Here is a 23,092-nt window from a genome sequence, read left to right as displayed (position 1 = left end):
CTCTAAGTTCAGGAAGTGAAAATGACCAAGTAGAGCTAGCACTTTTTTGAAAGGTGCACATCTGAAGTAAGGCCAAGCTGTATACTCTATAACCCATATTACACCCATCAATCATATACCAAAATAAAGGGAATTAAACGTTCTTTGAATTATACCTAAGATATACAAGATCTTTTATAAACAGCCAGTATAACCAGTGAGGACAGCCAGGGAAATTCTTTTTCTTTAAAATCCTAACCCTATGCAAAATACAAAACTGTAGAGTGCCACCTTAGATGTTTTCCACCATTTGAAATGCTTTCACCTGAATAAGGGAAGTGTTCTCTTCCCTTATATGAACCAGTTTGGACTGGTGAAATAAAAGTGGGGTCTGTGTTAAAGATGGCTGTTTCCAGAAGTGAATGTGGTATCTCTCATTTAAAGCGGGATGGACCTATATATCATCTGTGATGCAGGATCAAACCTCTGAAAAGAGAGCTGGTCAAGCACCTGCAGAAGCACTGAGAAGAGGAAAATGCTATTGTAAATGCTTCCACCTCCTATGTTCAACTATCTCCCTCCTTAGAGAAGGGGAAGGTGTCCAAAGACTTTCTCTCTTGGCCTCTTTGACCATCTCATCTAGCATAAGATGGTGGGTAGGTTTGAACTGTGGCTGCTTGTATGTCTGTTGAGATGACCCTGTTGAAGAAATTGTGAGAAGGTCTCCACAGTCAGTCAAAGTGTGATCTGTTTCAAAAGGCTCTGTCTCCCTGCCAGGGCCTGGTGTTGCTGGTCCCTTAAATCATGTGATACTACAGAGGAGATAAGACCTCTGAAGAATGTCTTCCACCACAAATAGTGCAGCCCTCAAAAGATTCTGGATGGGGTCCAACAAGATCTATCCAAGGCAGTATCTCAATGGAGGTGGAGAAGCTCTGTGGCAAGTGCCATGACATGGACAGCACATGCCTTGATGTTTTTGCAACAGCATCCTGCAAGCACTGATACAGCCTCCTGCATGAACTCTAGATAACAATTCCTCTTTAAAAAGACTGACAGAGGCAGACAAAAAGAGATCATGGAAGGCAAGTGTCACAAGGGTTTGAGCCTTAACCTCCAAGGCTTTTACCAGGAGATGAATACAGGTCCCAGCTGATATGCCCACTTGAGAGGCAACAGAGTCCAAGAGAGTGGGATAAAGGGTCCAAGCACAAGAATGATCCTGATTGTTGTAGGCAGAACACAGCAGCTGAAGTCCTGAAGGCAGTACAGACCACCCTTTCTGCCGCCTGGTGGACTCTTGGCTCTAGAAAATCTTCTGTGCAAATTCCAAAACCATAGCAAAAGATCTGAATGAGAGTGGGACCTAGACTGCTATGGGCAGATGGTGGTTAAGTGGTAAACATCAAGGCATCCTTTTGTCCAACACCCGACTTGACAAGTGCAAAGTAGTGGACAAGAATAGGAGGGAAGGACCTACCTCTGCTGGCTCTTCTGGAAACTCATGTTAACCCACCGGAAGGGAAAAAGGCATCATTATCTTGAACCCACTCCCTGGCACTCCTCTGTGTGGGGTAAGAATTATCCTGGGGAAGGTGATAAATAGGAGTAACTCTACTAGCTGCTCTCCTGTGAAAATAGGATCACTGATCACTTCTTGATAGTCTAGGAGGAGAGTGGCAGCTCATCTTCAAGACTTGGGCAAGGCAGGAGGTGCCTGTGTGGATACCAAACTTGCAATCCTTGGATTATGAGTCTGTTGATCTACTGACTGAGCTATCACTGCATTGGAATAACTAATTGATTAAGATACAAAATAAATGTAATATATACCTTATATAAGATGCACAGAACACAATAACAAAAATCACAGCATACTCTAACATAAAATTTAGACATACAGTAAATATACGGTACTCTCTCAATACAACAGTCAATAAGAACCATCAAATACGCTGCTTAACTCATTCAGCCCCAGCACTATTATTAGTACCACTGCTGCTATGCCCCAACAGCACTAAGCTGTGTCTAGCTGCTTGTGCCCCAGGGAGATTTTACCTGTTGGAAAATTTTGTAAACATCTTGCACATGCATTCATTCGTACCTTAATTTCTCTTCTTATATCCAATAAAAATCCATGAAATTTTCACGAATTATTCCACATGACTTTGTCTACATATATTTGTATTTTTTTCCTGTTTGTCCAAGTCTTTCACAACTTATTTATTCACATTTACAAAATTATGTGTAATATTTTTAGACACGTCATCAGCCATATTATCATTGCTATCAGCATCCTCTACTTCTGACGATTCAATCTCAGAAACGTCTATGTCCGAATCTAAATCTCACAAAATATCCAACTGCTGAACATATCTTTCCTCTCCTTGCTCAATATTTTCTAGATCAAACCTGAGGAACTCCTCATTTTCACTCTCATCATCATAAAAAAATCACTCTTATGTCCACCATCATTTACAATTTTTCATGAACAGAATAAGTCTAGTGAAACTGCTCTTGATTAGTAACCCTTGGCTTCTGAAGAATTCAAATTTGCACACATGAAAGTAAAATAATTTCTGATTAGTTTAATATTGGTCTGATTCTTGGAAAAAGCCCACTTGTAACTAATCAGAGACATTGTATCTAACACACATTCACCATGACTGGAGATGGAATCAGCCAATGAATGCAGTTAACAAACCATGACTACAGGCTGGGTCGGCCATTGAATGCAGAAACTGGATCATGTGTACAGACGGGATCGGGGCCGAATGAGTTAAGTGTGAGAACAATGTATAAAATATATTATACATACAATTTAATTACCACTTAATGAAATTGGGTCCATGACCGTACTCGCTGCATAACAGCACATGAATGGTCTTATAGTAAGGAAACACAGAACTGTACCTTTTGAGTTGTGTGTGTGTGTGGGATTTGAATTTTTAACATAGCTTTAACAATTTTTCAGTCATATGGTTATGATGCCTGCAGTGTGGCAGTTTATAGTGAGTGATGTCTAGCACTGAGACATCATGCTGAAGACATGTAGCATGATGTCTAACCCAGTCACATTATCCTGACACCAGGCCGACCAGGCCTAAATCTAACATCTTAATGCTGAATGCCTAGTGATGTGACTACTAGTACTATTTTTACAAGTCTTTGGTATGACTCAACCCAAGGATGCTCCTAACCACTAGTTAACTGGAGTGGTCTCCTTTTGAGTTGAATAAAGCAGCTGCTGAATAAGAGAATCATTACATACTGAATTTACTTGCGTATAAAACAATTCAAACTGCAAACAACATTAATCATGATGTACCATAGCAGAGTGCACCTGCAGATCAGGATCTATGCTGTTTGTTCTACCGATTATTCCTTAAACACTGCAAAGACCCAGATCTGCTGGCACATTATGTGATGGCAGACCTGGCTCTGTGCAGTTTGCAGATGGACTTGCCTTATTAGCGAGTATGTATGGTAATCTTAAGGTTGATAATATTGATGATGACAATGTTATTGCTGCTGTCATCACCAAAAAAGAGATGCCAAACCTGACTTGATATCCACCAAAAGAAGGTTAAACACAAATGATACTAAATTAAAGTCAGCGAAAAGAATATCTGAAGACATTTATTCAATATTCTTAACAGCCCACTCTACAGTTGCTAATATTCACATCTTCATAAATCACAGTAGAATGATACATAAAACATGCAACAACTGTTCTGTAAGCAAATACGTACATACCTGCACATAATTCCGATCCACAATTAGGCCTCCAACAAACTATATAACTAAAAATTTGTAGCATTTTGTTCACGGAACATGAAAGTCACAAAAATGTGACCCAAACAATATATGCTCCAAACAAAAAATGTGTGGTGAGACATAAACAGAGTCACAGTTTCCTCAATGCTTACCTATCATAGAGCTCATATGATAATTAACTGTTACAAGAACCAAGAAATTTTATTTCAAACACAAGCCAACAATTCAGCCAAATATCTAGACAAAAGAGAGAGAATAAATGCAACATATATCCAAAATAGTTCCTACAAAAATGATAAATTACTGTTTTACATTTTGCTTGCAACAAATATTTACTCTTCAAAATTTGTAAGTAAACAAACGTATGAAGATAATTTAAGTGAGAATTATCACACTGAGCATCCAGTCTGAAAACAATACTGGGTCACTCTAATATTGCTGACCAAACAGATCCATAAACTTAGTGACACTGAAGCATGATAAAGAATGTCAGCTGGTTTTGGTTTCATGTTTTTCTGCACATTAACACCAGTAGATTATTAAATACAAAGGCAACTTGAGCAAAATGCCTGGTCCAAGGACACACCACAGTAGCTGACCATGAGTGACCTGCTGGTAGGATTATTACCCCTTCAGGCATGCTAACTACTGAGCAGACGTAGTCATACAAGGAAAATTTCATGCTGTATTATTTTTAAGATTCTATTTTGGCATCAAGACCAACCAGGTTTTAGTTCCAATGTACAAGGAACTGATGAACATGAATTGTTTTTAGATCATCTGCTTAAATAGTCTTGTACTATGTTTTTGTATCATACAATTGTCTACAAAGGTGTCTGCCATATGTTTATCAAGATTTTACTTTTCTTGTAAAGAAGGCTTCAACAATTAAATCAAAAATATGGAGCAGCCAGTCATACTGATTTCCAGGTTTTGTCAGTTAACATGAGGTTCACTGGTTCATAAAACTTCACATTATCTAAACAAGATCTCAAACTGCATACTATGATATTCATCTTGGAAATGCATATTCATGTATCTTGGAAATGCATATTCATAAAGGAGAATAACAGCACGACAAAGTAAATGAACTGACAGTATAGCAGTGGATGTTTTTGTCACAGATGGAGAAATGAGATGCATCTATCCATGAAAATATATCAGTATTTGAAAATAAATAAATGTTGACTGCAATCAATGTAACTATCACGTCTTTACATATGCAACCACAGCTTTATAATTATTTTCTCCCTTTTGTCTTGCGCAATGACTGTCCTTCTCCAGAGAATGCTTCAAACACCTTGCTTTTATCCTGGAAAGAAAGTTATAACATTTTTATGCAGTTAGTTTCTAACGGCGTTTTTTAAAAATGGAACACGTTTTATTGTATGACATTTCATTACTTTGGTCATAATGTTGAAAACTTATTTCTGACACGCTTTTCCTTTTCATCAAACTTTGTCCAAGAACACATTCAATATTGAAACCCTCATTGTGAAGTGAATTCCCTTGTTTTCTATTTTCCAGTTTGGGCAGTTTCTTTAATAAAGAAAATATGACGAGGTGTTACAGTATAGGAAATGCCTTTAGACAAAGTGCTGTGGAACCATTCTCTGATCAAGGGATTCTTGCAGCAACATATCAGTTTTAACAATTTTGGAGCATTACAGCTTATTTTAGGAAGACTTCCTGTTCTGCATGAATTGGGGCATACTAGCCTCACATATGAGGACTTCTTGTTTTGCATGTTTACGGAGCCTACTAGCCTTGTATACGAAGACTTCTTATTTGGCACGATTTGGGGCATAGTAACCTTGTATATTAGGGCTTCTTGTTGGGCATGATTTGAGGCACAATAACCTTGTATATGAGGACTTCTTGTTGGGCTTGACTTGGGGCATAATAACCTTGTACATGAGGACTTCTTGTTGGACATGATTTGGGGCATAATGACCCTGTATATGAGGACTTCTTATTTGGCATGATTTGGGACAAAAAGCACTTTATATGAGGACTTTTTGTATTGCTGATTTGGGGCATTATAGCCAAGTATATGAAGACTTCTCGTTTTATGTGATTTTGGGTCATAACCTTTTATGTGAGGACTCTTGTTATGAATTATTTGCAACATACTGGCCTTGTATATGAGGACATTTTGGTTTGCATACTTTGGGGCATAAGGATTTTCAATATGAGGACTTCGTTTTGATTTGGGGCAAAACAACTTTGTATATGAGTAAATCTTGTTTTGTTGATTTGGGGCACAATAAACTTGTAAATGAGTAGTTCTTTGTTTGCATGATTTGTGGTATATTGGCCTTGTATATGAGGATTTCTTGATTTGCTGATTCGGGGCATATTGGCCTTGTACATGAGAACTTCTTGTTTTGATGATCTGCAGCATAATTGGCCTTGCATATGAGAACTTGAGGATATTTTTAAGCTTTTATGCAAATTCAGTTTTGCTGGCTCCATTGATGTGGTGCCTGTAAAGCGGATATCAGTGACAGTAAAACAATCATTGCCATCCTCAAATTCTCAAACACAAAACTAATATCCACATTTTAAGACACTTTAACACTGACAAAAGATAATTCATCCAAGTTGCAATCTGATGCAGGGGTGCACCAAGATAATAGTCACATGAGACCATCACATGACAGATCCAAAGATGATTCAGTCACATGACTAAAACAATAATTTCAAATGAGTGGACCAGATTGGTTCCTTGATATTAATCAGTGGAGCCTTGTAATTCAAAATGGTTGTGTTCTTCCATATGGATTTACAAGCAATAAAAATATTGGATTTAATACTGAAATTTGTTGTACAGATTACTGAGAGGTCCCTTCAGCATGGGGGTCCTGGGTGTATGAGTGGTCCAAGGCACTAATCTTTACAGATCACTCACATTTCACTGAGTCTTGGCTTAGCCAACATGAGTGAGAAAACTTGCCACTAGCTTCATGTGGGTGGGAGGTCCTTCACAGGGTGTTCCCAGGTTCTTCCTGCATCAAATATACTGGCCACCATGTATAGCCTATCATGTGCACAAAAATGGCAGTAAACCCACAAAACCAAATCATTCAACATGAGCCAGAAGAAATGCTGTCTAACTATAATAATGGCACTTGTGTCTTGCAGACAAAAATCTGCAATAAATTGAAATGTTTTATGAGTAAGTGAGATCAAACTACAGACCACACATCATACCAATACAGGTTTTGGGACTGCCTTATCAGATTACTTTTGACCTTGAAATCAATAGGTTTCATCGTTACCCCAACTAAACCAGTGAGCCAGCCATAAGCTTTGGTAACTGTAGATGGTGAGGAAGCTATTGTGTAGAAACCATTTTTCTTATTGTGGCCACAGTGACCTTGCTCTTTAATCTTTTTATCCCCAAACCAACAGGATACTTCTTTACCCCAAGCGCAAGCCATCCACAAAGTTTGGTAACCATTTATGTGTGTGCGTGTGTGTGATTTAGACTTTTAACGTAGCTTTAACAACTTTTCAGTCATATCGCTATAATATCTGCAGTATGGCAGTTTATAGTGATGCCTAGCACTGGGGCATCATGCCACAGACATGTTGCATCATGTCCCACCCAGTCACATTATCCTGACACCAGGATGATCAGTCCTAACACTAGCCTCTAAGTGCTGAGCGCCAAGCGAGGCAGCTGGTAGTACTATTTTTATAAGTCTTTAATATGACTCAGCTAGGGTTTGAACCATTTATAGTAGACAACTTGAGTTAATGAGTCAATGTGTGGAAACCATTTTTCTTCTTTCAGTCACAGTGATATTGACCATTGATAGGATTCCTTCAAATGGACTGGAATAAATGCTATGTTCAGCAACTTTAAACTCAAAGTCAGATACAATAAAAAATATCATCATTGTGCATCTACTTGTAGAAGAAATACCACTGTGGAGCAAGGTTGTGTGATTGAACAAAATCTTAATTCCTGTATTTCTTTTCTGTTATTTGTTTTTATTTTTACCTTGTTGTTTTACCTCAAAGAGGGTATGGAAGAGGGAGGCTATTTATGACCAAGATTTAAAATGTTATTGTCGTTCTTTTTTCATAATGTTATGTTATTAATTTTATAGGTAAAGGTAGGACACAAAAGAGCAGAATATCGTCAACATCAATCTACACTGCATACAATGTTTTACATAAATTTTAATCAGACATTCAGGTTGTTAGTTTTAGCATGGATCCAACCATATTCTTAGATTTTTCAACTTGATTAGTAAAATAAGCAATATTTATTTTAATTTGAAAACCATCAACACATGCTATTCTACTGACATAACATTGCTCTATCTATGAGAGAGATTTGTAACCAGGTTATGTTTGCCTTTCCAAGACGAAAGATGACATTATATAAAAGACTTCAATATTACATTACAACAGAGGATATTGTGGTGGTTTGACTTCATCATGACATTATAACAGAAGATACTGTGTTAGATTGACTCTTTTTTTCAACAGCACTTTAACACATTATCAGCTATATGGTGATGAGGAAATGGAAGCTAAATAACTTTCCCAGGGACATGCCAAGGTATCCACATCTGGTGGGCATTGAACATGAAACCCTTGGATAATGAGTTTGAAGCACCAATTAGCTACCACAGCTCTTTAAGATATTATGACAGTTCAGATGCCATTCTTAAGGTATAATTTCAATAACCAGACTAAGGAAGCATTCTAGATTTGAAGTTTGTCTACTTGAGAATGGAATGACCACTAATGCCAACACAGCCTTCACAGCTAAGAATTTCTATCAGATTAAAGTTTTGTTTCTTTTCAAGAGATAGATCTTTAATTAACAGTAACAATTTTATGAAAATTCTGTAAAAGATAGCAAAGTTTTAAAGCTAATAAATGTGTACAATGTCACATAGAGAAAAGTATGTGGAACATAGGTGCATATTTTGGCAATAAAAATATCTGAGTTTAAATTTATAATATTCTTTTAGGAAGCAATGAAAGGACATTCATATATTTATCTTACAGGAAATAAACAGAAAAACAATTGAAACAGAAAATGACAGTTTGAAGGTGGTTTTAGTGTTCTTGCAAGAGGCACTTGTGTGGCCAAAAATGAACCAAAAAAGGGCAAAAGGGAGGTGCTTGAAGGGAACTGGGGTGAGTAGGTGAGTATGGGAGTACCTCTTTATTTTTGTTAAGCTTCTGTATTGGCTATGATTCACACATACAAGTATGTAATCAGTGGTTTATTTGAACTGAAATATAAAAAGTCTGACACCTTGTAGTAGACATATGAAAATCAGCTACTCATCAAATACAAGCCTGATAGTGGTTTGAAACATTTTTTATATTAGTAAAGTACAGGTATGAAAAAACACAAGAAACTCTTTAAAAAAAAGACAATTTGATTGGATCTACATAGAAATATTACCTCTGTGTTTCCATTGGACACTGTCGGTCTTGGTGTTCGAATAAAAGTAATGGTACCCTTCTTGTAGTTGTAATTAGGAATTCCCCTAAAAACAAAGATAAAAAACTTTAGATACATTGTTATGGGTAATATTTAGCTTTACCAATTACATTATTTAAATAATGACAAAAATAACAAAATAAAAAATATAAAAATATGAGAAAATACAGAAACCAAATAACAAAGTTGATTACTGCAAAATTTAAGATGGACAAAGTTTTCTGAGCTTCCAGCTGTGACAAGTTTTTATGTTACAGAATGCTGGATAATTAGGTTAAATAATTTTGTTCAGGCCTTGACTAAATTTCACAAGCCTCTGCCTGTACCTTCTCAAAGGTGATTCAACACTATCACATGATCAAAAGAAACAGTCTGATAGTCAACAAAAGCCAAATCAGGATGTGCCTTAAGGTGCATGGACAAATTAATGAAACAGTGCTGAACTACTCGAAAGAGTTTATCGGACTGAAATGTGGGTGTTCAAAACTCAATTTGGCTATCATAAGTACTCTGCTAATTTATAGTTCTGCTGTAAAACATTACCCTAAGTATCTATAAATGAATATGCAGGGTTTCATCCAGGATTTGGTAAGTGTGGGCACTTGCCACCAGTGAATCTGAAAAAAGGGGGGCCAACATAATGACAAGGGGGACCTACCATGATGATGTAAAAATAAAAACTTTCAAACTGAGCAATAGCAAGGATAAAAAGTGTATGAAGTGCATATATGTTTTGAATATTATGGTATAACATTAAATACATGTACTCTGTATATTACAGTATAACACTGAAACCAAAATCTTGTTTTATAAAAACAGTATTTTCTCTGCACACTGACCATTAGATTATCAAACCATGCACAGCAAATTATGTCACTCCTCTGTCCATTGTTATATCTAAAAAAAACAGTGTCACATATTTACTGTGTGTCACTTGATCAATATCATGCATGTAGTTTTAAGATTTTCACTTCGTTTCAAGCCCTGAATCACCCGCTTGTGAGCTAAATTCAATATGGCTGTCAGAGGCTGATGTCCTAAAACAAGCAATTCCAAGTATGAAGAAATTTTCTTTGACAGTTTTTACACACCAATTGCAAAGCATCTGATTTATTTCATTCGTTTCCAGTCAGGTCAAATTTATTTCGGTATGAATTTTTAAAAAAAATTATGTTGGAAGGACACCCCAGTTTCAGCACCACCATCTTTAGCATCAACTGATACAACGATTTTTTTTCACTGTTGCTGTGCCTATTGACAGAAAAATCTGCACTCTGGCTATTATTGTAAGTATTACTGATAAAATAATGAAAAAGTCTCAGAGTTTTAACTGGTTTTGCTATTTTTCACATTGTTCCGCCAAGCTAACCTTAGCATCAAACATCGATAGGCCATTTCCGTCAGGTCGTGAAATAGGTCTTTGTCGAATTGACAGAAAAGGCAGAGGATGTTCCTATTGCATCAAACATGTGCCCTCCTGGCCTTTCTTAGTAACCAATCAGAACTAAGCACATGACACACAGGAAATACGTGACATAATTCACAACTGCACAAGGACAACATATCCACTGAAAGTGACAACTGGGATTTTTACATTAAAAGACAACATATATCAAAATAGCACATTCTTCACAAAAAATGCAGACAATTCTTATTTTTTGCATGATTTTGCCCATACAGAATGTGAAATTTTGTGGGAAATCTTAAATTTAGGTGGAAATTTCACGATTGCACATCCTAGATGCAACCTAGATATAATAATTTAAAAAAAGTAGGATACGATCAAGCTTATATCACTGAGTCTTATACACCAGGTTCTTTATTCAAGGCAAGGGGATTCTAATTGGGAAACACCATTTGTTATGTGTTTAGGCTCGAATAAACAGTAACACAAGAAAGAGTGAAAACAACAAGCTTTGAAAAATATAACAAATAATTTATTTCCCTGGAAAATTACTGCAAACATGTAAATAATATGGAAACTTACGGTTTACAGCATCAAATCCAAAAATAATATAAGAATAATCCAAGAACAAAATTTTTGAAGTCCTAATATTGAAATGTTCTAATCTTTCAAAGTTCGAGTCCCGACGAAGAATCCAAGATGGAAGGCGATGACATATGTTATAACCTGTACTGTGTTGACATCTACAGTTCATTGTAGAAACATAATAATTAATTCTCTGGTCTTGGAAATCCAAATAAAATTTTCAATAAAAGTCCTTGTTCAAGAGTTCTGTATGAATACAATAATATTTCCAGAGAAACGAATTAATCTTCTAGAGTCCAAATAATCTGAAGAAAAATTAACATATAACTCAAAACTCAAATGTTCATTTCTGGTGACAACAGAAGAAAACAACTGGACATCAAGTGTTTAAAAGTCCTGGACTCTGAGATCTCTCTCTCTCTAAACATCACTATTAATACCAAGTACTTTGCAATTTCGGAAATGCCTAATTGCAAAATATATTGCGAAATAGACGAGGATGTGATCATGTTTACATGTAAAAGTCACATAGCTCCTGTATGTCCTTGATAAGAACCAATCATTTTACTCCTAGAAAAAGTTGTTTACTTGACTCTCAATTGAGGCCAGGAACTAAGCCAAAAATAGAAACAAATGTTTCTATTATTAAGTATCTAAGTTAAATTTCAGGTCAAATTGAATTTTCTGGAAAATGCCAAATTCCTAGTAAACAAAATTACATTATATTGACATGTAAAGAAAATAAAAAGACTCCAAAAACCCACAAACAATAAAATCAAATCAAACACAAATTAAATCAAATATATGTAACACAGTGAAAACAGAGTTTTAGCTATATAGGGTGTGACAAAATAGGTTTCTGGAAACCCATTATTACACAATGTGAGCACAGAAACTTTTCTTACAGGATTTCCCAGTTAGAAACCTTTTCTTTAAACAAAGACCGTGTGTGTAAAATTTGTTGAAATCAGTTTGAACCAATCATAAATGTCATTATAATAACAAATAACAGGACAGAAAGGCATTTGGTTGTGTCAAAATTTACTCAAATGCAATAAATCTGGAATGTATGCCTCCAGTAATCACTCCTTCACATGAATATCCATCAACTGGAATGCTTAGTAGTGGAACTGATGCACTTACAGTGGAAACATTGTAAACAGTCTCATCAAAACTGAAGTACCGGTATACTGTATGGCTCACCTAACTTAACAGGAGTTAACTATGAGACATCTGTAAGTCCCAGTGTCAAAAAATGATGTTTTCTGGGTCAAATGTTATGCTGATTTGGAAGTATAGATGCTCTTTGAATTTTAATTTGTAAATGAAATCTACTTTTACATGTTTCTATTTACCAAACTGTGCATTATTAATTCAACTAGTCTGGGGCTATTTTTTTTTACAAGCAACAAATGAAAAGTGCAAAGTCACAGTCATAATTAATGAAAATATTTTTTATTACCTTTCTAAACTAATAAAATTTACATTAAAACAAAAACTATGTGACAAAGAGAATCTCAAATGGGTAATGATTTAATATTAGATTTACGAAACTCGTTCAACCATGTCCAGCATTTACTTGCCAAACCCAGCAAAAGCTGGACATAATTCAACTGGTTTCATTTGAGATTCTCTATTTATGTAATCCAATAAAACAGTTGTTGTTGTTGTTGCTGTAGGGTTTAACACCATTTTTCAGCACAAGATAGGCTATAAATGGCGGCCAGTATTAATGGTGGAGGAAGAACCCGGGAAAACCCCGGAAAGAACCACCGACCCACGAGAAGCTACTGGCAAGCATTCTCACATACCCACATTGGCCAAACCTGAGACTCGAACCCATGCAGACCAATAAAACAGGAGTGCATAAACATAGAAAATACCATGAATGAAAGAAATGTCAGCAATTTCACTCCTATAAAAGATGTGAGGTTACTCCATGTCCTGCCAAATAGTACCTGTACTGTACATTACTTTCCATTTTAAATGCTGTGGAAAACCTTCAGATAACTGTCTTTGACATTCTACAGCAGGCAATAGTTATGAATACATATTAGCAAACAATGAAAAAAAGAAACCCAAGGAAATTTATCATATTTTTCATTCAGAATGAAATGAATAAATTAGACATTTAGGCAAGGTTTTGTCTAGATAAGGGATCTCAAGCATGCATGTGGCCCAAGGAGTTTTTTCCTGTGGCCAACAACATTTGGAATTTGTAAAGTAACTAAAACTTGGAGAGTTTTTCATCACTGATACATCCCAGCCTTTAGAAACTAATTGTTTCCACAGAATAATAATAACCTGGGTGGGCATATAATTACTTGCCACTCAGCATGTCAGAATAGTATACTATATTACTCATTTTTCATATTTGATGACACTTTTTGTACTGCTGTATGAAAAGGTTTCAGTGATGTGGCAATCTTGCCAACATACTTGTCCTCATGATGATTTGAGTTTGAGATCCATAGTCTAGATAGATATCGGAACTAACATAAACATCCTATTGTATGCATTATAATGAGTTGACACAACTATCATCAAATATGGCAGAAATAACATTTTATTTTTTTCAAAAACCTTTTTATGCATTCTTTCATTTCTCATGTACGACCAATCCATAAATAAATCAAAGTATTAGAGAGTGATAGCATGAAGGGTTGAAAATATACTAAATTTATATAAGACGAGAGAACAACTCCTGAGATATTGTTCTTTCTGGTCTTTTTATTTTTTTTAGCATAAACAGACTGCTCTAAATAATCTGAATAACATTATTGTCAATTTTCTTTACTTTGTATTTCATTAAGTGGATTTATATTAACATCTGAGACATATGTTTGGTGGAATTATTACCACCCGTAGAACACTATCCAAGAGAGATACCTATTATATGGTATAATCATTTGCTTAAACCTGAAATGCCTCTCTTGAGATTTAAAACTGACATGTAAGGCCATTGGATCTATAATTTTTTAAAATTAATCTTAGCAAGATCAACAGTTTGTTACTATTATTACTGATACAAGCATGGCTTACAAGACTGTATACTGTGCCATAGGCATGGAGGAACTACAATCTCTCAAACTCCAAAAATAAATCTTCCATACAGAGAACATATTTTTATTAGGATATTTTTTAAATTACAATTCTGATCAGATTAAAAAAGAAGGAAGTTTAATAATTTACAATAAACGGAAAACTTCTGATTATTTTTTTTATATACCTATAATAGTATATATCCACAAAATATTATTAAAGATTGTACAATATACAATAGAAAACCAATCACTATCAATATGTACTAACCGCCTGGGGGCTGCATTAGGTAGTTGAACAGGACTAGTATCGGCTCCTTTCTTTTTACCATCAAGTCGATTACCTTGACATGCAAATGGCTAAAAAATAAAAGTAAAATTTGTGCTATAAGAAAGCAAATAAAGCCTGATTATCTGAATGTAATGCCGTTACATAACAAAGCCATCATACTGTGGATCCTCACTACAATGTAGTTCATTAAGAGCCAGAAATGTGTACAGTGATATTGGCAAAGTCATTTTATACTTGGGTATAATATAGTGATGGACCTATGTACATATGATAACAGTATATTCTGCCATGAATTCATAAGAACTGATACACATATGATAATATACTCTGCCTTGAATTCACAATGGACTGATGTACATATGACAATATATTCTGCTGTGAATTAATGACCACTGTACATATATTAATGTAATAACAATATATTTTGCCATGAATTCTTAAGGACCTATGCACATGTGATAGCAGTATTTTCTGCAATTCATAAGGTACTGATGTACATATTACAACAATATGTTCTGCAATGAATTCATAAGGGACTGATGTATATATTATAACAGAATATTCTGCCATGAACTAATAAGGGATCAATGTATGTGAGTTAACAGTATATTCTGCAATGAATTCATAAGGGATTGATGTACATGAGATAACAGTAAATTCTACCATGAACTAATAAGGGATCGATATACATGTGATAACAGTATATTCTGCCATGAATTCATAAGGGATCGATGTACATGAAATGTAAGTAAATTCTGCCATGAATTCATATGGGATTGATGTACATGAGATAACAGTAAAAAGTTCTGCCATGAATTCATAAGGGATAAATGTACACATGATAACAGTATATTCTGCCATGAATTCGTAAGTGATTGATGTACATGAGATAACAGTAAGTCCTGCCATGAATTCATAAGGGATCGATGTACATGTGAGAAGAGTAAATTCTGCCATGAATTCATAAGGGTTTGATGTACACGAGATAACAGAAATTCTGCCATGAATTCATAAGGGATTGAAGTACATGTGATCAGAGTATATTCTACCATAAATTCATAAGGGATTGATGTACATGAGATAACAGTAGGTTCTGCCATGAATTCATGAGGGATCAATGTACATGTGAGAAGAGTAAATTCATCCAGAATTCATATGGGATTGACATGCATGAGATAACAGCATATTCTGCCATGAATTCATAAGGGACTGATGTACATGTGAGAAGAATAAATTCTGCCATGAATTCATATGGGATTGATGTACATGAGATAACAGAATATTCTGCCATGAATTCATAAAGATTGCTGTACATGAGATAACAGTATATTCTGCCATGAATTCAAAAGGGATTGATGTACATGAGATAACAGTATATTCTGCCATGAATTCATATGGGATTGATATGCATGAGATAACAGAATATTCTGCCATGAATTCATAAGGGATTGATGTACATGAGATAACAGTATATTCTGCCATGAATTCATAAGGGATTGATGTACATGAGATAACAGTATATTCTGCCATGAATTCACATGGGAATGATGTACATGTGATAACAGTATATTCTGCCATGAATCTGTAAGGGATTGATGTACATGAGATAACAGTATATTCTGCCATGAATTCATAAGGGATTGATGTACATGAGATAACAGTATATTCTGCCATGAATTCACATGGGATTGATATGCATGAGATAACAGAATATTCTGCCATGAATTCATAAGGGATTGATGTACATGAGATAACAGTATATTCTGCCATGAATTCATATGGGATTGATATGCATGAGATAACAGAATATTCTGCCATGAATTCATAAGGGATTGATGTACACGAGATAACAGTATATTCTGCCATGAATTCATAAGGGATTGATGTATATGAGGTAACAGTAAGTTCTACCATGAATTCATAAGGAATCGATGTACATGTGATAACAGAATATTCAACCATGAATTCATATGGGATTGATATGCATGAGATAACAGTATATTCTGCCATGAATTCATAAGGAATTGATGTACATGTGAGAAGAATAAATTCTGCCATGAATTCATATGGGATTGATATGCATGAGATAACATTATATTCTGCCATAAATTCATATGGGATCGATGTGCATGAGATAACTGTATATTCTGCCATGAATTCATAAAGATTGATGTACATGTGATAACAGTATATTCTGCCATGAATTCATAAGGGACTGATGTACATGTGAGAAGAGTATATTCTGCCATGAATTCATATTGGATCGATGTGTATGAGATGACAGTATATTCTGCCATGAATTCATAAGGGAATGATGTACATGAGATAACAGAATATTCTGTCATGAATTCAAAAGGGATTGATGTACATGAGATAACAGAATATTCTGCCATGAATTCATAAGGGATTGATGTACATAAGATAACAGAATATTCTGCCATAAATTCATAAGGGATTGATGTACATGAGATAACAGAATATTCTGTCATGAATTCATAAGGGATTGATGTACATGAGATAACAGAATATTCTGCCATGAATTCATAAGGGATTGATGTGCATGAGATAACAGAATATTCTGCCATGAATTCATAAGGGATTGATGTACATGAGATAACAGAATATTCTGTCATGAATTCATAAGGGATTGATGTACATGAGATAACAGAATATTCTGTCATGAATTCATAAGGGACTGATATACATGAGATAACAGAATATTCTGCCATGAATTCATAAGGGACTGATATACATGAGATAACAGAATATTCTGCCATGAATTCATAAGGGATTGATGTACATGTGATAAGAGAATATTCTGCCATGAATTCATGAGACATGAGAATGAGATGTACTTGAAGCTTACAGATTAAAAATCTCAAAGCTACTGATAATAACTGAATGAAATTCTAAACTTTAGTCCTTTTAAATATTCAGGAATATAAATGTTTACAGCACTGCTTGAACAGTACTATAATTTTGCAACGAATGAGTAGTGTGTAACAGCCAGTCTTTTACTTTAGAAGTGTAAATAATTCCAGGTCAGAAAATTATATAACTTTTTCCAAGACAATGATGATGAGATTAAAGCAGAAGGAAGGATAGTAACTTACAATAAAACCTGTCTCTGTGGCATCTGCTTCATCCATGGGCTGCAAATATTGATACAAATTCAACCAATGATTATTTTGTTTAGTCTGATGTACAGTATCAGAGACAAGTTATGAAGTAGCCATCTTGATCCCTATGTCATCAGTCCTGTAAACATCACCTTTTAGATCAAAATAAAGCTTACTTACTTTAAGTTTGGTCGAAAGAAGTGGAATATGGGAATACTAGCACAGCAATCTATGTAATGTAGGCATCTAACTGCAAACAGGATCAATCCAGATTTGCTACAGCAGGCATAATGTACCAGCAGATCTGGGTCTATGATAGTTGCATGAACTTAAAAAGTAGAAATGCCAGCATAGAACCTGATTTGTCATCATGTTTTATAACTGGAAACCATGGTCTATGATGTTTGTTTGAAGTTAAAAGTGAGGGCTAAGATAGAACCTGATCTGACATCATATTATATGACTACCAAGAAAAGTCTATGATATTTATAGGAAGTTAAAAGCAGAGAGAGATCACTGAAGAGTGTGATCTGTTGTTAAATTAAGCAATAGCATACCAGTGTGTATAATGTTTGTAGTTTGCTGTGCATTATGAAGTCAAATTGTGAAAAGATGAAGCTGAATTAGTTAAACAGTGTCTAGTCCTATATCATGTCATCAAATAATAATTACTTTTTGTTTTCAATCAAGGGAATGAAGAACCAAAGAACTTGCAAGAAACATATATAAATTCAGATTTTTTTTATCAGGCAGATAGATATTTTCCATGATGCTATGAATGCACAAATTTTCACCAAAATTAATCATTACTTGAACATGGCTGGGTGAAAATCATTTACAGAAGAACTGTAAATAAGATTAACTAAACTAAGAACATTTACTGAGATCAATAGTTCATATTTCCTATTAATGTGCTTGACTTTTAAATCACATACCCCCCCAAAAAGAAATTATTTATCAGGCAATACTTGAGAATGAGCTATTTGTCTTAATTATCTGTTTAAACTGCCTTCATTAAGGCTCCAAACAAATGAATTTCATTTGATGAATTCTTTGTTAAGTCTTTGCTAGTAATCCATCATTTTAACACTCTCCATGGCAGCCATTGAGTATACTGATAGTCTTATAATGAAGTACTCACTCATTATTACACTGACTATAGAAGCCATAGAGTATACTGCCTAACAGTAAGTCTGCCTTACAATGAAATAATACAAGGAATACCTATAATTACACTACCACTAAATGAAAAGGGATCTATAGCCATTCTTGTCTTATAAACAGAACCATGTTATAAAGAAGGGCATTATATTGAGGGAGTATTATAAAAGAGTAATGTAGTGCCACTATCATAATGTTAATACCTCTGATAATTTGAATATGAGTTCTTTTTCAAATATTTTTTAAAGAGTTATCCACATGTTACATATCTATATTAGAACATAAAACGTATTCTGTACTCTTATCAAAATTGTCTCCCTTAAAGTTTTAACTGAATTAAAATTAAATGGGCAGGGATAGGGATGATGAGTATCAGTTCCAAACTTCATGCTTTAGCCTTGATAGTTATTTTCTCATGATAGGACATTGCAAAATTTCAGATCAGAGTGACCATTTGCTTCTTCTTATATTGCCAATGGGCTTGATTGTAACAAAAGTCTGGTCAAACCATCACACATACAGAAGGTTTCTCTGCATGAAACATTGCAAAGGCATCTGTTTCACCAGCCATCTAAATGAAATCAGTTCTTCAGAATTTCAAGAATTTTCAGGGAGACTACATGGGTTATCTGATGGGAAGAATTCATGAGGTTCCTCATTTATGGTAAAGAAGGTATGCAAAAAACAATTCTATATGGTCTCCGTTTCACTAATCCAAACTTTTATGTTGTACAGATCTCAATGCAAATCATCCTTAAATTCTTCTTCATGATAGATCACTTCCAGCTTTATGTGGGTAAGACGCTGTTAATAGTGCAGTTTAAGTTCAAGTTGATTCCCTGATCCATTAGTCGTATGAGTGATGTGGTATTGGGCAGGACATGTTGATTATCTACACAGGGGTGTTGTGAACAATTATCCACAAGCAAGGCAATTTTGCTTCCTTGAACTTTCATCTTTTTAGTCAAGTTTTCTTGTCCACTCCATAAAAATACTAGATGTTGCCCAAGCTTTTGTATTCACATAGTAATTCACCAGAAGATTGTGTACATTCTTAAAACAGCATGGCCTCTTAGGTTTGAAAATAACAAATAAAGCATTTTGTCGTTGCAAAGTATGTCTGATATGACGAGATAGTAACATGTTCTTTACACTGTTTTCCCCAAGTGCATGACAGACCTTTGATACAGCATGTCTTGTATGTAGTGCATTTAAAGTGCAAAGCAGTTTCATCCACATTGTATAAATCCCCAGACTTATAATTCTGTAAGATATCTTTAACTTTGACTTTCCAGCCATCAAGCTGTCATCTCTGCTGACCTGAATTCTTCAAAATTCCTTTTGTAACTATGTTATAATGAATTTTAAAGCAACTTTATCAACCAACTGTGTTAGTGAAGTTTTCCACACCAAGTGTTGTAGCTAATTCTTTGGCTTTTTTGCTAACTATGCTAACTATGTAAAAGGCAGAATCTGTAATTCAGGTTTCAATTACATCTTTCAGTTTAGATGCCTTCTGCTTGTTCCTTTGGGAAGCACAGTTATCTTCAACAATTTTTCTTCATAGACTTGGCATGTTTCATCCATCATGACAGAGTGTAATATGTAAGTGAAATTTTTTCACAAACATATTTGTGAGATGCACTACCGTCAACTTCCTTAATGGCCAGATAATTAATTTCATGAGACTGAAACTTTAATTTGCATTTTTGACCTCCAGCAGTAGTCATCATAAGCAGAAATAAAGTTACTTTTCCGGCAGAAAAAGATACTTTCACAGTGAAATATGTGTGTTTCAATCGTGGATCACTCTGGAAAATGATCGGATTCCATTGCTTTAATTAAGTTCTTTCATGACTTTCTTTGATGAGGGGTTCCTTGTTTTCTGAAGATTGTAGCAAAACTTACTTTGATGAAGGGTGCATGTGTCATTGAAGTTGCCAAGAAAGACCAAATGCTTGTTTGTTAATCTGATGACAACATTAAAGTCTAGTGGCAACAACAAATAATTGTTTTACAAAGAATAGGTTGGAACTGGCAGCTTGCTGACATAAACGATTTGCAAACAACAGATTTGTTCAAGTTGGGATCTAGGGTTTCAGTTGACAAATACATTCATTTTTCATCTCAATACTGACATAATCATGACAAAATTTGGTACTAACAATAGACCACGGAACTGGGACATTGCTTTTTAACAACTGACTAGGAGACTGGGACATTGCTATTTTGTTGACACAAGTGATGTTGGCTGCTTTCTTTAAATACTTGATTTTTGAGTGAATGTAGCATTCTGATTGAATTTAGTATTATTACTCAATGTATTAAAATTTTATCTTTAATAATATTTTATGATTTATCTATTAATGGCAAATAATGATGCAATTTTTACATGGCTTACTATAGTGGGTTAGTTGATGCACATGTCCAACAGTATGTCCTGCTCCGTTATAATATATATATATATATATATATATATATATATATATATATATATATATATATATATATATATATATATAAATATAAAAACCTAAATTGTCTGATATATTCAACAGAAATATGTCTTACAAACTGATTCTTGTCATAATAGGAGGTATAAAGCATAAAGCAAAAGTAATAATCAAGAGTTAAGCATATCTAGTGTCACTGACTTAAACACAGTTTATGTAACTGTCAGCTGTAAGCCCAAAATGTAGATCAGGGGAAATAACAAATGTCTTTTTGATTTAAAAAATTCTTCTGATTAAATGGAATTCTTTTGATTATTTTAAACCATGTACACATATAGAAATCTTGGTAAAAACATTGAAGTCATAACTGGCATGGATTTGTTTGATAGTTGTCATATGATACACCTATACTCGATGATAATCCCATCCTTACTTGTATGAAGAACAGGCAAGCTTTTATTTATTAAACATTTTTTGATAATAAGTCCACCATCCTCTTTTTAAACAATTTAGCAGGCAGCTTCCCAGGCTTAATAATGAAAATAAAAATGGCATACCTCTGTATCATGGTGCTCTTCTCTATGTTGTGGCTCTGGTTCTTTGTACCCTACCGAGGGAGCAAAGTCCACCTAAAATAAGCAAGCCTTCAATGATAATTCAATATATTGAAATAATAAAAATAATAACATAAATATGCTTAAAAGACAAATTCGGCTGAAATTGTAAAAAAAAAATTTGCATACCAAGTTGTTCAAAATACTATGAAATAATTCTGTGCATCCTGTAAAACTGTTCCAGGTCAATATGAATAGTTTGTTATAAAATGAAGGTCTTATTATGATGTTCTGTATAAATACATGCTAAGTTAATTTTCAAAATAAAAAATGGATTGTTGCCATACACCAAGTCATGGTTATCTGTTTTTTTGGGAGTTGGCCATTGCTTTGTGTTGATTTTACAAAAAGCAAATTATTTAGTAAAAATTATATGTTTCTCTTATAATATTTACCTGATCACATTACATAAGGATAACTGTCTTTGGTATCTCCATCAATCCCACCAAAAAAGATGGAAAAAGGCGTATATATATATATATATATATATATATATATATATATATACACACACACACACACACACACACTCAATGGGAAGCAACTCATAAATCTTATCTCCCCTTTCAACTCGATAGGTGGCTACTGGTATATCCAGTTCAAACCAGTTATGTGCTTGAGTAAGACCTTAAAGGTCACTAGCCACCTATATTATACAAACGTGTGATATTATTACAGTTATAAACAAAAAGCATTGGTTATGTATGCACACCATAAAAATGTTTAATTAGACTTAAAACTCCGCTTTATAACATGGAAAAATCATTCGGCAATCTCCATAAACAATTAGTAGTTTCCGCGTGCCAAAACTGGATATGACGTACATTTATCTCTTCTACTCTACCTAGCCATTCAAGTGCTTAATTTCCCCACGTAAATGTCTATGTGATATAGCGTACAATCGTGCTTTTGTACAGCAAATATGGTGCACTGTGTTGCATACGGATGTAACCAAAAGAGTGATGATGGGAAAAAGCATTCTTTCTTTTTCCGAAAAACCATGTTTACCAGAAAAAAGTGGATTTAATCTGTGGGATCGAATATGAGAGGGATGGGAATGTTGTATCATTTATGCCGGATTATAGTGAATTTGGCCCAAAGACAATTCGGCCCAACTCAAAATACAATTCGGCCAAACTTAACAATAGTTTGTACGTTCTTTTTCTTCAACAAAAAAGTAGATGCTATGT

At 34.6% G+C, this 23,092-nt stretch overlaps 1 protein-coding gene across 1 annotated transcript in view; it reads right to left on the bottom strand.

Moving 5' to 3' along the window:
• Positions 1–3,598: 3,598 nt before the first annotated feature.
• Positions 3,599–23,092, bottom strand: part of LOC149779734 (ubiquitin recognition factor in ER-associated degradation protein 1-like) — a 47,477-nt gene continuing 27,983 nt past the window's right edge. Inside the window, exons 8-12 of the mRNA XM_089940594.1 lie at positions 21,846–21,917; positions 17,669–17,707; positions 14,535–14,623; positions 9,194–9,278; positions 3,599–5,068 (exon numbers count right to left, since the gene is read on the bottom strand). Of these exons, the coding sequence (XP_089796720.1) occupies positions 4,997–5,068; positions 9,194–9,278; positions 14,535–14,623; positions 17,669–17,707; positions 21,846–21,917 (357 nt within the window). The 3' untranslated portion in view covers positions 3,599–4,996. The remainder of the gene's footprint in view (positions 5,069–9,193; positions 9,279–14,534; positions 14,624–17,668; positions 17,708–21,845; positions 21,918–23,092) is intronic.

This window comes from Sinohyriopsis cumingii, chromosome 17, assembly GCF_028554795.1.
Source record: "Sinohyriopsis cumingii isolate HCF-2022 chromosome 17, ASM2855479v2, whole genome shotgun sequence".
NCBI lineage: Eukaryota > Metazoa > Mollusca > Bivalvia > Unionida > Unionidae > Sinohyriopsis > Sinohyriopsis cumingii.
The sequence above is the reverse complement of the archived record's forward strand: the minus strand, read 5'-3'. Positions and strand labels throughout refer to the sequence as shown.